We start from the raw sequence: 18,024 nt of genomic DNA, 5'->3' as shown, positions 1-18,024 counted from the left end.
GTGGTAGCCGTCACCTTGAGCTGTGTGTGGATGCACAAGAAAAGTGTCAATTCTGGTTTCATGAAGCTTAAACTTCAGGAAAGATCACTATAGTTGTTATTTTTTGTACCACAGCATCTGTCCAACCCCTAACACCTCGATCCATAAGGAAGGAGGAAGGAAGGCTTTCCTGCTAGAAGTTAGAATTGTAGTCTTTAACAAATGCTCCAAGAGGAAGGCAGTAAAGACAGATGAGGGGGAATGAAATGCAGGATCTCCTGGGGAAAAAACACAGTCTCATGCACCTTTCTGTACAGTTTTCAAGATAGTCAGGAGCTTCGGGATTAAATAAATCCTTCCTCTTCCCTGAAAGAATTGTTATTCTGCAACTCCAGAATTCTCCTGTGGGCAAATTCCAGACTTACTCAAGACACCTGCTCACAGGTATACTCAATTTATAGCTTAAAATTTATTTGCAGGTGTTTGAACACTCTAAGATATTGTTTCTGGCTTGATCTATGCTGCCCTTCAGTCTGCACTTCCACCAGCCTGGTTCTTCTGCTGGGAGCTGGCAGGGGTTTAATTGAGGGTGCAGAGCTGTCATATCTAGGATATTTTCTGAAGTGACACCTTTCTATGACAGAAATCTTGTTTGTTAGTGAAAATTATTGTTTCTGAAAAGAGAGACTTAAACAACAGAAACATTGACTAGCCATGTATAAAAAACACCTCTGTGGCACACAGAAAATCCTGACCATGAAGGCATTGAGTTATATGGAGGCAGTGTCTTGCCAGTTTTCCTGGTATCTTGTCTCCAAGTGTGGCCACTGCTGTGACTGGGATTCCCAAAGGAGCAATTAGGAGAACACCCTGCTGGGCCAGAGGTTCTGCTCTCCCATTGGCCTTGTCTCTCCACCTGCCAAAGACTTTACTGTCTTCTGCTAACCAAATGTTTGTTGGTTTGATTCATATTTGTGTCTGGTTTATTAATTTTACATTCCACAAAGGCCTTGGCCCTACCAATACTTTGCAGCAGTTACATTTCATGAATTGTTTGTTGTTGTTTTTTGATAAAGATAGTATTTTCTTTCCTCAGTTTAAGTGTGCTGCTCTTTTAATTGCACTGATAGGATGATGGCTGTTTCTGTGTTTATCTCTGCCCGTTATTTTTGCATATTCATGTTTTGCTTGTTAGTTGAGGCCGCTCTTAAGAGATGAACTGTTCATAATGATGGCACTTATTGAAGTTGATGTTGTTAATTTAAACCCTAAAAATACAGGAGCGTATTTTGGATTATTTTTCCTGTTGTGCATTACCACACATTTGGGAAATGTGTATTTCACCTGCTGTTGTGTTCTCTGCTGATTGGGGTGTTGGTCTCCTAAGCTCCTCCAGCTGCATCTGTAGGGATTCTGTTCACCACCCATGACTCAGGTCACCCCCCATTTGACTTTGATAGGACTTCCAGGTTTTAATCCTGTTTTATAAAGGTTGCTGTTTCTTCACCTAAATATGTTTTGAGTATTAATTGTGTTTAAAATTTCCACACCTGGTCTGAGGACCAACCGTGTATGTCCTGTTTCAGGAAAGGAGGAGAAGCTGGAATATTTTGATTTTACAAATTAGTACATTTCACACAGATTTTTAGCTTAGTTTGTTGTAGAAGGTAGCAAAGGAACCCTTTGCTTTGACTTTTTCTGAAATATAAATAACTTCTCCTAAGGAGGTGTTTCTATTTTCACAATTTCTCTTTTCATCAGGGTAGTATTTTATTCCAGGCACCATTTTGGCACTCCAGGCTGAGTGATGATACGCTTTTACTGTCGCATGGACAGATGGAGAAGGGAAATCAGAAGAAATGGCTGAGCTTTTAATTAGCTGTGCAGAGCCAGAGCATGCTTTTCCAGTGCATTGGGGGTTTTATATAGGGTGTGGAGACTCAGCCGCTCGATGGATCCAAATTAGCAAAATTGTGTATCTGCCACCAGGGTGTTTCTATGGTAACTGTCTCTCAAATCATATATACAAACAGACCTGGCAGGGGCTATTGCCTTCTATTTGGTCTATAGGAAACCATCAAAAAAAAGGGGTGTTTTCAGGCTGAAAAAAGGCCTTGTGATGTAAATATTTTTTACCTTTGATGATTGGTATAAGTTTTGGGATTGCTCCTTGATGCTGGCGCAATTCTGAGTATTTGTGTTTTTTCACCTTGCCTGGCTGCTGTTACTCCCTATAGGTGTGAGAGTGCAGGAAACTCACACGGGGCTGTGAATGCACCATTAACAGCCTCTTACACATAATTAATAACCTATCTACAGCTGCATAGGTAGACCATGTACTGCATGCTTTTTATGATGAGAGACCAGACTATACATTTGTTTCTTTTCCCCTCATTCTTCTTCATAAAACGGAAGAAATCTGGAGGATCTTCTCCCACTAGTGTACCTGGGAACTTAAGGGAAATTATGAACCTGATGAAATTAGTAGTGTGAAAACAGCCAGAGTGGCTGTGACTCTTCACCTAAGTGACTCTATAAAGTCTCTCTGCATGTTACTTTTTCTGGTGGAAAAAATGAATGAATGTTCCCTTTAGCCTACTGCCCTCGTTTTGAAATGTAGGGCAGTTATTGTTATTTTTTGCACATCCAAAGTCAGGCGTTGCTAAAGTGTGAGCCATTTCAAATCAGAGGTGTTTTTACCTTGTGGCAAACAGTTCTGTGAGAACCCCTTTCTGTTTTAAATTAGATAAAGGAAGCTTTGGATGTTTGATGAGTGCCAAGGTGCATAACAAAATTTGTCTGGAATAATTCCTAAGCCTGCCTATAGCTCCAAATGACACTGCCTCTCTTTGCACTGGACTTGGTTTGTGTAATGTACACAGAAATGCTTTGAAAGGGTAGATAACACTTAATACACCTGAATGTACAACTTTTCTCATTGCAGGGGTTTATACATCTTCAGTGAAAATGGTGTATTGTGCATAAATTGCAGGACTGACAGAAGTGTACTTTAACCTGTAGAATGCAAAAGACATGTTAATTTTTGTTTTCTCTTTTTTCTAATCGGGCATTTGCTGAAAGCTTGGTGTGATTTATTACTTTCTTTTTAATGAATTGTTAAAAATGTTTGAAAAGGCATTAAATCTTCCTTTCTGCTATTAATCTGTAAAAGGGGAAGGGGATTTTAAATGGCCTCTTAGTATATTGCTTTATAAAACTGCTGATTCTAGCAGCACCAGAATAGGAATACATACTAATGTAGGAAACACTGAAGGCAGTCAGAGCCTCCTCCATTTATGGAAGAAAAGACTAATAGCTCCATTTTAACAAGGCTCTTAACACTTTGGGCCATCAGCAGGCATTGAGTGAGTGAAATTGGGAGAGCTCCTGTGTGCTAAAAGCATTGAAGTTCACCGTTTGGTACCCGGTTGGAGCCTTCCTGATAGAACTGTGCTCCCCAGCCAATGCCGGTTGCCATCTTGAACACAAACCAAGCAGCGCTGGCATTTTGACTGAGTGCACTAATGCTGCACTTCTGAAATGGCACCAGAGCATCATAAATGCACTTAACTCCCAGCTGGATACTTAGCTTTGCAGTGGCGTTAGGGAAAGTTTCTGGATTCAAAAGAAAACCTGGTTGTATCATATTTTATACTTAAGCAAAACAAGCTAGTAGAGGGGAAAAAAAGCAGACTCAGTATTAAGATGTTAGCTTTGATTCAGGGAGTTATGCACTTTAATTAGAAGGGGTGTGCTTAGTTAGGTGATGTCCTCATGTTACTGAATTCCAAGAGGAAGGCCAGCCAGGGAAGAAGAGACAGTATCCCAGCTAGTAGGCAGATGAGGGAAAGGCTCTGAAGATTGTACCTGCTCTAAACACATCTTTGATACAGAAGCCTTTCTTGTTAGCAGTGATAAGATTATGTATGGTATTTGAAGCTTCTTTAAGCCCCTGCCTTTCTTTTGTTGATTTTGGCATGTTGTAGCATCATGTGTTCTCTGCTTATCGTTTTGACATGCATTGTTAGTAGCTGGGCTGCATAATTGATCTTCATCTCTAATTACTCTCCTCTCCACAGGTGCCTGGAAAAGGTCCAGATGGGAGCTCCTACAGTCTTCACTTGGAGGGGGTGGAAAGGCAGTATGCATCCTTACCCAGGTACAGCACCAAGCCTCATGCACACACTGATCACCCTCCTTCCAGTGGGGAGGGAAAGCAGCCCACAGCTGATGTCCAGCTCTCACATGAGAGATCATTCTGCACCTTTGTCTTGTCACCTTTTGCTGCTGATTTACTGCCATTTTGTACCTGTACTATTAATTTGGACTTCTGAATTTTTAAAAAACAGTTCTCTCATTGAACGTGTCAGCAAGAGTCATGATCCACAGGTAGAGAATATGACATTGAGGGAGATGGCTCTGCAAAAGTTATAACAGGTCGTAGCAGGGCATAAATGACTGAGTTTGTAATGATATAATCCTAGCTGGCATTGACAGAATGTTGCTGTGGAAAGCTTCCACTGCAGCAGCCACAGCTACCAAAGTCCCAGTGCTGCTGCAAGGGCTGTCTGACTGCAGTCCTGTTCCATGAGAGCATCTCTGTGCTTTAACTGAATGCTCTGGAAATGTGAGTGAATTCTCTGAGGGCTTTTTTTAATTTTTAATCCTTATCAACTGAATGAAGAGTAATTCTAGTCTGAAGCCAGTGGGGCATAACAAAAAGGAAGCATTTCAGGGATTTCAGCCCCGTTTCTATGAGAGTTCTAATAGCAGAGTGTAACATAAATCAAGCCAGAAAGGGGAGTGAGAGGATGCTAGAAGAGATAGTGGGAAGCAGGGAGAGGAAAACAAAAACAGAAAAATATTCCCCCTTTAGAATTAGAGGGCTGGGCAAGTCCTCAGAGGCATGGTCCAATCCACTTTTTGGACCCACAGGCAGGCTGATTTGTAAAAGCAAAGCAAAAATAGGTATCTGTAAGCAAGAAGGGATTTTTTGTTGTAAAGTAGTGCTGGTATTTAGGAAACCAGTGAATTGTCTCTTTTTGCTGCTTCTTTTTCCCCTTAGCTATTTACATTTAAAGGTGTATACTGAAAGATTGATTGATAAATGTGTACTGCAGTGTCCAATTCCAGATGAAAATACAAAGATTATTTTACTTTTGCTAACCAGATATAAAGGCTGTCTCACAAGACACTGTTGGATGTCTGTAGGCATTTTTAATGTATGCAGTTTCTAAACCAAAGGATGTGTCTACAGTTTACTTCCTGCCTTCAAATTATATTTGTCAGCCATTTTTTCTTGGAGATTCAACCTATGCAGTAGCTGTGTTTTCTTTCCAACAGTGTGTCTTGCATGTATGTCCTGGCTGACTCTGGGTATTTACTCTTCTGGGTAAATAGCCATCTTTTTTTACAGTCCTCCAACACTCACATTTCCCCATCATGTTTTTAGCAGTGACTTTTACATGTTAGTTAGATGTACTTGAATTTTGCATACTCCTTTTTTATTTAATTCAAAATTTTTTTTTTTTTTTTACTATTTCCGTATGGATTGCAAGTGTGAATTTGTAATTGGTGTCCAGTGTAACTCTCTACAGCAATTTTTATATTTATGTATCATGTCTTCTTCTATTCATTTTCCCTTTAAGAAAATTTACCTTACTTTTTCAGGTGTTGTAAACTGAAAATTTCCCAGTGAAGTAACTTCCATAAGCCAGAGTTGTTTTGATTTTCCCAGTATTCCTTTCAAGGCAGGATGACCCGAAGTGAGCACTACAGTGCAGATGTAGACATGCCCTTGCTTTATGTAGTAAGCATTCCCTGTATCCCTTCTGTCCTGCTCATTTCCAAACTGCTGAATCCTCAGCATGTTCCCCGGGTGTATATGCTGCTCATCTCTACAACTGTGTTTTTGTGGGGTTTGTTTGGTTGGTTTTTGTGGGTTTTTTTAAAGTATATTTATCTGAATAAGATCATGAATTTTACAGTGTTTTCCCCCAAACCTCCATTTAACTTGCTGGAGACACAACTCTCCAGCTCTTAGAATCGGTTTGAGTGTTAAACTGGTGGGAACTCACCATTTAGAAAGTCATCCAAATATTCCCCAAGCTTTTGAAGATCACTGTGACAGTGTCCTTGCTCTCTGTGCCTGAGGAGATTATGCTGGAGAGGAGAAGACCTGCACTTCAGCATGGCTGTTTGTGCTTCCCAACCCAAAGGCTTACACTGCTGCATGCAAGCCAAGCTGTGTCTCCTGAGGGTTTCCACCCTGGCAGGAGCAGAGCTATGGGATATCACACCCCTTTGGGTGTGCCTGCAATTCAGCAATCGGCTGCTGCTTTTTATGCTTCAGTTTTGTAAGTTTTGCAGTTTCATGTTACTGCAGTAATTAAGGCCTGGCAGTCACAAATGTGAGGTCTAAATCCAGACGAAGTGGATGCAGTCTCATTGCCAGCCACTAATGGAAATGAGTGATTTCTTTTGTTCTCATGGCTGACTGCCCAGGAGTATAGAGGAATCCAGGTAAAAACCACCCATTTGCCAACCAATTCTCGGTGGAGGATCCATGAAAATTGCTGTAATGAGCAGCATTATTTGAAAAAAAATGAGAAGAAATTAAGAGAAAGAAGAAAGAAATGAAGAGGTATTTCCTCAAAAGAGTAACTTTCTTCTCTCCAGCATTTCAGTATTAGTTCACAGTTTCCTGCCCTTGGGTTTATTCCTCTTCTTCTGTGCTGTCTTCACTGTGGTGAGGCCACTGAGCTGCATTAGTACAGATGCCATATGGAACTGTCTGTGTACTTAGCCATTTAAGCCCAGTTTAATAAGAGATAACAGAGGCTTCAGATGAGGGTTGTAGATGCTGGGAAACAAATTCCTGTTGCAATATTGTGTTGAGTCCAGGAGGATGTGACCTTTGCCTGCCACTGTGGTGGGGCACACAAGGAAGGAGAGGAAAGCGCTTGGACTGCAGCCAGTTTCACAGGATGAGGAGGGAGGAGGGGATCCGTGCTGTGGCAGGAGGAGCTGGGACCGACACAGTGAGACTGTTCTGATCACCTGAAAGCCACCACGACTCGTGCCAATGTGTGTGGGCATGGACAAATTAAGTAAGAGAGCTTTGGTCTTCCTCCCTACAGGACAAGAGGGAGGAATGTTCACCTAGCAAATATCTTTGTTGGTGTTTGATGCCCCTAAGACATTGTCCCATTCCTTTGCAAAGGCATGTATCCTGCATGCAATCAGATCTGAACATACCTGCTGCTGGCTTGTAAAATTCTAAGCTCTGAAGCATCGTTGCGGCTTTTTTATTTTTTTTTTTTCTGTTTTTCTCTGAAGCTGTTAATTTAAGTCCAGGTATTATGGGCCAAATTCAGGTGATAGAAGTCTGTATTAACTCATTTTGAGGAATTCAGCTGTCAAGTGTGCCTGTCTTTTCAGTAGTGCAGCAGCAAATTACTGTCCTGGTCTCACTGAAGTCAGTGATGTCCTTTTTTGCCTCTGAGTGGAGGATCTGTTCCTGTGTAAGGTTACATGTTTAATTAAAAGGGGAAACCGGAGGCAGCAGCCTTTGGAGAAAGGCTTTCTGTCTGACTGGGCTAAGGAGTGGTGAGCTGAGCTACATAGTTAAGTTTCTAGGTAAAATAATGCCAGCCTGTAGGCTTGCTTTGGAAATGTCTACAGGGGCAAGCATCTGAATTAAATGATAAGTGGCTGTGGCAGGAGAGTGGCAGGGCTTCATCTCTCACTGCATTGTGCTGTTCTGTCTGCAGAAAGGCAGCAAAGTGGGAGAGACAGAATAGGAGGCTTTGCAAGAGAGATACAGTTCTTTGCACTCAGTACTTATGTGTTGCCCTGAGGCTATTGCTAAGTAGTGCTGAGTAGCAGTATTAAGCAATGTTAAATCCTCCTGCTTAGAAGGAGAATGGCCTGATTCTTGCACCTCTTAGCCTCTTCTTTTTGGGAAGAAGAGCGGGGCAAGGTTGTGGGTGCCAGAAGAACCTTTGTATCTTTTACACTATTTTTGGTGTAATTCAGAATATTTTCCTGATGGAGCTGTGGAATAGATATGAAGCTGAAGCTGCTCTATTTGTTCATAGTTCTATTTTTGAGCTTGCTTTTGGAAGTCTGAATTAATGTAAATCACAGTCTTGCTAATGGCAGCCTTGTTTGGAGAAGCCTCATGTTCAAGGACACGTTATTTTCTGTGGTGGTGGAAAAGCTGGCTGTGACCAAAAGCAGACTGACAGACACTGAGACGGCACGCTGGTTGACATGATGAGTGTGGATTAGAAAGCTCAGCCATCTTTCCAATAAGAAATGCTGATTCCAATGGAAAAGTGCTTCTGACTTTCTCTGGAATTCTCATATTATTGAAGAACACAGTTATGTCAAGAAAAGGGGGAGGGCCAGAAAGGCTGTGAGAGCATTAGAAAATAACTGCTAGCATGGAAAAATGAGTTCAGGCTGTTTAGATGGGTCCAGCTGTATTGCTGTGGCTGGGACAAGACTGCTAAGCAAACTGGTAATTTACTCACAAATGTAACATGCAACCTGGAACTGGGAGGCTTGAAATGGATTAAGGAACCAGCCTTGCTGTACAGTAGCAATAGGTAATATTCCCATGCTGGAAGCTTCTCCTCAGGTTGACCATACAGCTTGCACTTCTTAAAGCAGCAACTGAAAGCAACACGCCCTCCAAGACCTTCTACATTTCTGCCTCAAACTAAATTTCAATTTTTTGCCCATCCCATTACTTTTGTAAATGTATTTACAGAAGCATCTAACCTGGAATTAGAATGTCACATTGTGGAGAATTTATTACATTCTTTGGAGGTTAATTATTTTACTGCTTAAAGAGATTATGGCCTTTTTTTCCCTCAAAGTCTGACCCAATTTCAGTTTCTAGATACTATGGTAAATATTTTTTCTGCTAGATTTTAAGAGCCAAGCCTGCAAAATTCCTTCCCTTGAGTATTTCTGTGCAGAGATCATTTATGTTATGTTTCCACCTCCCTTTCAATAAATTAAATAGATTGAGCACTTAGGTCTTACACTGTAGAGCATGAAAACAGCATTGACTCAAGAGGCCAGAGTACCTGTGCAGTCAATTTAGGAGGTAGCCTCTAGAGTTGAGTCAAAAACATTTTGAGCCCTTCAAATCAAAAGCGAAGTTTTGGCAATATCTGTGTCACTAACACATAAAGTTCCTCCAACAGAAGAAATGGATTACTTAGCATGTTTCATTAGCTGCTTCTTGCACTTGAGTGTTCTTGCCTGTATTTTACCGAGTTTATTTCAAAATGCAGGATTTCTGTAATTTAATTGAATCCTGAAAACATCATCAGAAAGTGACTTGACACAAATCACAAGAAAAAGTTAATTGTCTATTAAATAAGACTCATCATCCACCATTGTCTAGCAGAATCTGAAATTAATATACTGACATTACTTAAATATGTATATAGTGTATTCTCTGGGTTAACAAAAAAGAAATCACAGTTTTAGTGCAGACTATAATTAGCTGTAAATCAACTTGTCAGAGCATTCCCAGCCTCTGGAAATTGACTAGCCAAGGACCAAAGATGAAAAATTAAGGTTTAAAATAAATTATTTAAATCAAAATTCCCTCCATGCTGGTTTAAATCACAATTAATTTTTTTTTTTTTTTTTTTTTTTTTTTTTTTTTTTTTTTTTTTTTTTTTTTTTTTTTTTTTTTTTTTGCTTGGAATCACTTTGATTTGACCTATTCCATCACTTGTTGGAAAAAATCTGTCCTCTTTCATATTTTGTGTACTTCACCTACATTCCTCCTTGGCATGCAGCAGTTTGTTGCTCAGCCCTGGCACAGCAGTGCAATCATGATCCTGGCCTTCCAGACACCTTCTTGGTGCTCAGACCCCCTTGGTAACAGCTTGCCTCTGCTTCTCACTGTTCTCCCCTCAGCTGAGCTCATTACAAGGCTCTACTGAAATTGTGATTTCTTAGATGTTTATTGGCCCAATGTGGTGCTTTATGGCAGGCAGAGAGTGACAGTGCTGGTGCAGACTGCAGGGAATAAATACCATTGCTGCCTTGCAGTGCTGTTTAAATTGGAGCATCTGGTTAGAAAGGGCATCTGCAGATACTCTCTCATGGAGGGAGCCAGGGGTGCCAAAACTTTAATGGCAGTGAAATAATTTATCAACCCTATCCAGAGTCACCCACATCTTAGTCTGTCAATGACACCATGTTACTGGGCATATGTTACACAGCTACAAGGTGAACCTCTTAACTTCTGGTGTGTAATATAATACCAAATAATTTTCGTAATGCCCAGGATTTTCCCTCCAAAGGGGTGGAAACCAGTGAGGAGCAAGTTGATTGAAAATACTGTGTAGTTTCAGGTGACTAAATAAAGTGTGTATCTCCCTCATTTCTTATACAGATTAAAATAGGAGGAGATGGTTAAGAGGAATATTTGAGAACCAATTGTAAGTGGTCTTTTTAAATTTTTGACATAAATATTTTTTTTTAATACTCCCCTGGTGTAACTTCAAAACTAAGACTTGATAATTTGGTGTCTTAAACAGGATTAGAACTAAGTAGGGTGCAAAAATGAATGGCCCAGCTAACTTCATCACTCTAGTCATGTGAAATATAAATAATATTCAAACAGTATATTCTCCAGTATACTTGATTATTAACTTTCTCTTCTGTTTTAATCATCTAAAGTGATATTAGTAATTCAGGGATATTTTTTAATATGATTTTTCTCTTGACAGCTGTGCTTTTATTGAAAATGCAGCAAAATCTTGTCTGTCTGTATCTTCCCATGTGGTGATCTCATTATAAATTAAATACATGTATGGTTTTAGTTGGATTGTAAGTGCTGGCAGGTGAATTTAGTATCAGTTTGAATGGAAATACTGGTCAAGGACCTCCAAGATATGTTGCAATAAACCAGCCAAGATGAAATACAGACAAAGAAAAAAAAAATCATTCTTACATGCCAAAGCCCAAGCTTGGGAACCAAGCTGATGTGCTTATTAAAAGATTAGCTTAGATCCAATTTCAAACAGTTTTAAGATTTAGCTAACTAACTTTTCTTAACTCTGGAAGATACTAAAACTGATTGCTGTAGAAATTACCCAGGCTCTAGGAGATGTCAGGGAAATTATTGTACTTCAAGACCAGAGCCCAAATCGACGGCAGGGCAGCAGATTTGTGACATGTACATGCAGCAGAGAGCTGGGAGTTCTCTGGTGCAGCTTTTTCTGTTCCACCTCAGTGTCAATCCCTCTTCTCAGGTGTGCCATGGTAACCTAATATCACCTCAGTGCCACATGTGAAGTCTGACGACTTTATTTCATATATGATGTCAAGGTACAGTTGTCCAAAAATGTGCAGATTTCTGTGTATGCTTTCTACAGGGAGAATCTCTGGCATTAAAAGAAGAGCAGGTAGGAAAAGGGTTAGTATACTGCATACTTTTCAAAAAATAGTCCTGTGTCTTTAAAGATTTGACTGAAAGGAGGAAAGAAATTTGTAAACAGGATCACAGTTTCAGAAATCTCTGTGGTGAATAAAAATGGAAGGAGATTTAGTTGTAAAACATACCTCCAGCTTTCTAATAAAATAGAAATATCACTTGAAATGAACATGATGCCTCCATCCAAGCCAAATTAAGTCTAAATAATGAAAAAGTATACTTTAGAAAGTCAGAAAGGTCAAGGTTCGTGACATCAAATCATGGATTGCAGCTGGCAGGCCACCTCTGTAATTTCCATGGGAATAACTAAAGAAAATTGACCAAAGAAAATGTCTGTAACAACTGGGACATAGCTTGAAAAAGAAAAAAAAAGAAAAAAAAACAACACTAAAAGCCAGATGTCTCAGAAGAATACTTTGGAAGTGTAGAAGGAGGCAGACAGGGATGGGGTTTGTCAATTTTCCTAATAAGTCAGTCAACTCCTCATAGCAAAAAGGCAGTTAATGCAATATGGAATAGTTTAAAAGTCAATTAATATTTTGAAACTAAACAGCCAGCCCTTTTGCAAGGAGATACTATCCTGAGTAAATAAAAATACTTTCAAGTGTCACATTTACAGAAAACATGGATCTGGTATGAATTTCAGCGTATAATCAGACATAAGGACCTCCCACTCAAACTAAGGGCACCAAATTCAGCTTAAAAATATGGGAGATGGAGGAAAATATTGCATTTGAACAAAAGGGCTTGAATTAATATTATAAAATTTAATGAAGTCTTGGAGACATTGCCTCAGAAAAGAAAGCTGTATTAACTATGCCTCCAGTGAGTAAAAGAACAAAACAACTGTTAGGGAACAAAATATTAATGAAAGAAAAAAAGTGTCAGTACAAAATGGTTAGGTCGAGATGAAGGATCTGTGGAAAAAAGATAAGTGAATGCAAATTAAGAAGAAGATTAAATTAAAAACCAAAAGCATATATCCCATAGAATGCATCAACAGAGTGATGTGCTGAGTGAAACCTGGGGAATAGGATGTGTGCTCCAAAATGCAAATACATCTATTGCATTGTTAAGATGGATATTGAAATGGCTCAGGAGACCAGCAGGCTGGGAAGCTCGGCTGGCTGCTTTGTAGGTACGGATATTTGGAATAAAAATGTTGCTGCTTATGCTGGGTTGTAATTCAGAACTCATCAAAAAGTGTGGACTCTAGGCTGCAAAGGTGAGAAAGAGCATTGTAAAATAAGACAACTCTGCTGCAGTTCTTGGCTTCAGCTTTCCCTTGATAAACATGTCTGGAGGTGCAGCTGAAAGATGGCTGTCAGCAAATGTGCTTTAAAAACACCTAATGAAGGAAAAATGTAGGAAGCCAACAGTATCAGGTGTAAATATGTATTATTTTTGAGGATGTTGGATCAGGAATTTTTGAGCAGGCTTCCTGTAGCTCTCATTTTTGTGTGTGAACCTCCTGTGTGTTGTGTCATTGCTCAGCTGTGTTCCTGTGAGCACACAGCAGCTTTGCAGTGGCACCCTTTGCTCAGAGGCAGATTGCAGTTAGTTCTCCCTGTTAGTTCTCAATTCCTTTGTCTCTATCCAATCTTTGCTTTGCAAAGCAGACTTTGCAGGAAAAAAGAAAAAAGAAAAGAAAAAAGTACAACCAGGAAAAAACCCACACGGGAATCACATCCCTACAGAACAGTGTACTGTCACAATGGCAAGTTTCAAGTTTCTAATAGCAAACCATTTAAAGAGAGTCAGTTACAAGTATTCTTATGTACATGTTTAGGAAAGAGGAAAGATTATGATGATGAAGTAGGAAAGTGAATCGTTTGTGGACAGTCTTAATTGCATGCTGCAAGGTAATGACAAGCTGTGAAATCCTAATACCTCAAATCTAGTTCTGTGTTCTTTTACAAACATGTAGGGGACAGAGTCGTGAGCACTCCGTGTGCCACCCACCGAGAAATGAGAAGCAGGGTGGGGGAGATGTGAGGAGTGGAGAAACACAAGGGCAGCTCGCTGAGCAGACCTGCTCAGTTGTTTGTTATCCTTGGTGAAACACTGCCCTGTGAGGAAAGAGCTTTTATATAAACTGGTGATTAAAGGAAAGAGGTATCTAATTTGGGATTAAGAGAATCGCTGAAGAATTTAATAGTAAAAACAGTTGCTAGAGCAGCTGTTTCAACACAGCTCAGACAATTGGCAGCCAAAGCGCTTCCATTTCATAAGTAGGTGACATATTTAATTCCTCTGCACGGAAGTCTTAAACATATCAGGAGAAGAGGCTCAGTTTCAGAGGGTTTTGTCCAAATGTCTTTGCTCATATTCACCAAAGGATTTTTTGTTGCTCTTCAAGTGTGATGCTTTAGAAAGTCATTCTTTGGATGTGTTGATCCAGCTTGAGAACAGCCAGAAATTTACTACTAGAACCTAGTATGAGGCTGGTCCAGAACCACCACAATCCATGGATGTGTTCCTAATGATTGCTGTTTAGACTGAAATGTTGGAGGATATTCTTTCATATTTTTTTGCTGTCTGGATCAGTCTGGTAGTAATTTGACGAACTCTGATTAGGTTACTTGTTTTCTGCCAGGTTCCTGCCCACCAATGTTAGCAGTTTCTCTCCAGATTTTGGAGATCCTAGTAAAAGAAATTTGCCTTTTCCTGCTCTATATGTTCTTCTTCAGCCCAATCTTATCACAGATATAAGTGAAATAAAAGTAGTCCCTTAAATGAATGGGATTCAAGTTCGTTGAAGAATTGCAAGCATTCAGATCACTGGTGGTTGTGGATCAGTAACTTTGTTAAGAGCAAGAATAGAGCTAAAATTTCTGTTGTGCCAATTGGAGAAGATTAATTCCTGCTTTCTTAAGAATCTTTACCCTCATCTCCAAGCTTGGAAAAGATTGTATTGTTCTAGCATTTAATAGTTATGTAAATTAGGACTAATTTTGTCATTTAGCACCTGTGCAAAATTTTCTACTAGAACAGTTCTTTCAAATATGGCATAAACAAAGCATAAGATGCACAGTGATACTGTTCTTTTGTGGATGCTTATTTGGGAAAATCTGCATGAGCTGTTGAGCATCTTTAGCAAGGGTAAAAATGTCATGGATATGCCAGAAATGCGGCAGCAAAGCTTTGTAGACGTGTTGTTGGTCTTAAATTGCTCATAGGCCACTAGTCAGCAAGCTTTCAGTAAGATTCAATTTGAAAATAAATTAAATACCATAATGCATATGCTAAAAATTTAACCACATCTTTAGGGTAATGGTTATGTCTTTGCTGTGCTCAAAATCTTTGTCTGCCAAGCACAACTTAGGCTGGATATAGAGATATTGACACAACTCATACTTCTGCTGGCTTCTGCCTGGTATTGCTGTGGCCTCTGCTGCTTCTGTCCTCTAGTCTGTGTGAGCAGATGGGATCCTGCAGCTGTTTGAATAAATATTAGTTTTAAGGAATTATGCTGCTCTGATTAACCATTCAATGAGGGGGAGATGGCAGGGGAGAGAGCACCTAAGGAATCTCTCTACTTCGGGCCTCTTGCCCAAAAGCATTCATTTAAATGTTTGAGCAGTGATGAGGTGAGGAGTTATATAAACGGGAAGCCGTTCCTCAAATCACTATCTCCTCTCTGCATAGAGTGTAATTGATAGCTTATGTGCTTGCAGCAGCTGAAAAAATAGAGCAGGACATGCAAACACGTCCACTGTATAACATACGTGGGAAGTAAGTGGAGGAGAGTGTTAGCTTTAATAGAAAGTGAATTATCTGCCATTTTTGTTCCACCCCAGATGTAATTCAGCAAGGAGATTGGATCTGTGCACTAGATAGTCTGAGACAGTGCCTTGGAAATTGGCAGTCAGAGTTCCATCCAGAGGGCAGGAAATGTGTGAACAAAACCCAGCCCAGGTTATCAAACAAAAGCCTGAGCCAACAGGGGTCCTTGGATACTGAGTAGCTGGTACTTTCCTTCATTTAAAAAGAAAAATAGCTCTTGTTTTACAGGTGAAGGGAGATGCTTTGAGAGCTGTCTGTTGTAGATCATGGCAAAATCTGGCAAGAAAAACCAATCTCAGGATGATTTCACAGTGAAAATCCACATGACTGGCTTTTTGCTTGGACCTGGGTGCCAGTGCAGTGCTATATATATATCCATGTGTCACCAGGTTTTGGACCCTCATTTAGCATTTTTGCTGTGAGTTTTGGTTCAATCTGAGATGCTAGGCTTTAGAGAAAAGGCATGTTTGTTTTCTGAGAGCTAAGTTGTCTTCAGTATAGAAAGAATGTATTTTTAGAAGCATGGTGTGGCCACAGTTTCTCCCCTTGTTTTGCTTTTTTAAGGAGATAATAGTAATACCCTCTTGAACTGAACTCAACCAGCCAACACAATAGCTGGGACAAAGCATGTAGGAAAAAGGATGCTAACAGTCCTTCCTCCAAAGATGCTCAAACAGCAAACACACTTTACAACTGTACGTTGAGCGATTAAAGATTCCCAGAATCAGTTAAAAGCTTTGAGGATCCCAGTAGCCGTGCTCAGAAAACCCATGTGACTTCGCTGTGCATAGACTTCTGGTAGTCTTCTAATTAGCTTTGTAGGGGTCTCTGAAGGCATCTGGCTCTCTCACTGACTCGGGAATTAGGCTGAATTTAGGCTGCCTGAACATACCAGTGCTGGGTTTGAGCATTTTTGAGCGTTTCTGTATGGATCTCTGTGCCCCTCTGGAGTGGCAGGCGGGAGCAGCATGGTGGAACAGGCTGTGCTGACTGCACCACGCTTCGTGGCAGGAAGCACAGAGCACATCGGTTTAAAGCGAAAGGGAATTTAAAAAAATAAAAAAAAAGGCAAATTCAATTAGCCATATGAAATTGAGTTGGGGTTTACAACTTGAATTTTTAGGCCCAGATCCATCAGAGCACTTAAGCACCTGCTTTACCTTGAATATATTTTGCTTTTCAATAGCAGTTATTTGCCTCACTATCAGAGACCTCCAGGAAACCTGGGCTTAAATGGACATTATAAAGGATGAAGGAAGGATGGCAGACAGGCAGTGGTACTTGGAGAAATTTCTCCTTTTCACTCCCTAGACCTTATGTGGTTTAAATAATGCCTCTTAATGCAATGCTTTGTGTTACATACCCTGTGAATAATGTTAAGAAAGGTTATTTAATGATAATTTGACTACTTTTTCTTTGAAAAGACTTGTTACTAGCCTTAACCTGAAATCTCTTTAGTATTATTGAGGGGAATAACAACCTTAATGTCATTTTGGTTTGATTTCTTTGTATGAAGGGGTAGCAACTCTCCTTCTCTCTAGTCACCAAGCATCTGAAGCAAGCTCTGTTACTGAGAGATTGCTGCAGTGGTACTTGGTCTTACAGAGATTTCATCAGAAATATTTCATTTTTAATAGACAATGGAAAATGTTCAGCTGTCCATTATTACACTTCGTTGTACACAGCTTAAAAATACGCATGGAAATTATAATTACATCTGTAATTCTGGGTCCCAGCTGAAATCACTTTAATCCCAATGTGAGGGGGAAAAAATTAATACAGAGCTCTTAACCCTGGTCTTCTTCTCCTTAGATAATTCATTTTCAGTTGTACTAGTTTATACCACAAGTTTTAGAAGTTTTTCAAGGGACTTTAGTACACAGAGATGATTTTGCATCCTCAAAATGGTATTGCTGCTTCATGCTTTTCTGATTTAGAAACTAATGATGTTCTTGAGTAATAGGTTATATCTTAGCTGCTTGATATAATATGATATTTCTCTCTTTTACTTTTTGATCATTAAAAAGAGGGGCCTTTGAAATTTTGCAAAGTTCTTTTATAGAAAATCCTATTTTACTGGCAGTAGAATTACACCAATTTTTTTCTTTTTTTTTTTTTTTTTTAAGAGGAACCCAAGTCAGCATTAATGATTTAACATTGAGATTTGGAAAAGACATCTTTCTCAACTCATTACAGTCTCTCTCTACTCTGTTGTGGTTTTTTTCCTATGGATTTCAAATAGTAGGTCTGTCAAGGTTAAATATTATCATGTTTGGGGTATTTTTTTTATCAACTTCTGCAAGTACAGAAATGTCATCAAGTGTTTTGTGTTTCTGAAACCTTCACCTTTCTGCAAACCCAGTCTTAGACCAATAGTTGCTTTTGTTTGAGTTAACATCTGAGGAGGAAGGGAGGGGTTCTTTTATGCTGTAAGACCTTTGCAAACTATTAATTGTCCACAAATTGCAGCTTCCTCTGAAACATCTGGTTCTGGTAATAGTCCCAGACTTGATGCTGCAGATTAGGGCACACTCCTCTACATTGCCCCAATTACCACGCTTACAATAATCATGGATCTAACATCCACAGAAGTGTGTTGTTCATCTTGGCAGAATGTCTTGCTTCTTCATAATTGTATGTATGTACCATTTTCTAGATCATGGGCACTCAAAAAGTAAAACATAAATTTTAAAAAAGCAGCATTCTGGTCAGTATATTCTCTGAATACCTGTAAGACACAACTGAAAAGGAATGTTTCCACTTGAAGTGAGGCATTTCAGCAACCTACA

The 18,024-nt window shown here is 39.7% G+C and overlaps 1 protein-coding gene across 4 annotated transcripts in view; it reads left to right on the top strand.

Annotated features, from left to right (window-relative positions):
- PARD3B (par-3 family cell polarity regulator beta) overlaps positions 1–18,024 on the top strand; it is a 383,975-nt gene that overhangs the window by 349,960 nt on the left and 15,991 nt on the right. For all 4 annotated transcript variants that reach the window (XM_056496182.1, XM_056496185.1, XM_056496183.1 and 1 more), the window contains one exon: positions 4,059–4,138. In XM_056496182.1, the coding sequence (XP_056352157.1) occupies positions 4,059–4,138 (80 nt within the window). The remainder of the gene's footprint in view (positions 1–4,058; positions 4,139–18,024) is intronic.

The sequence above is a fragment of the Oenanthe melanoleuca genome, chromosome 7 (assembly GCF_029582105.1).
Source record: "Oenanthe melanoleuca isolate GR-GAL-2019-014 chromosome 7, OMel1.0, whole genome shotgun sequence".
NCBI lineage: Eukaryota > Metazoa > Chordata > Aves > Passeriformes > Muscicapidae > Oenanthe > Oenanthe melanoleuca.
Note: the sequence above shows the minus strand (reverse complement) of the source record. Positions and strands in the feature narration are given on the sequence as shown.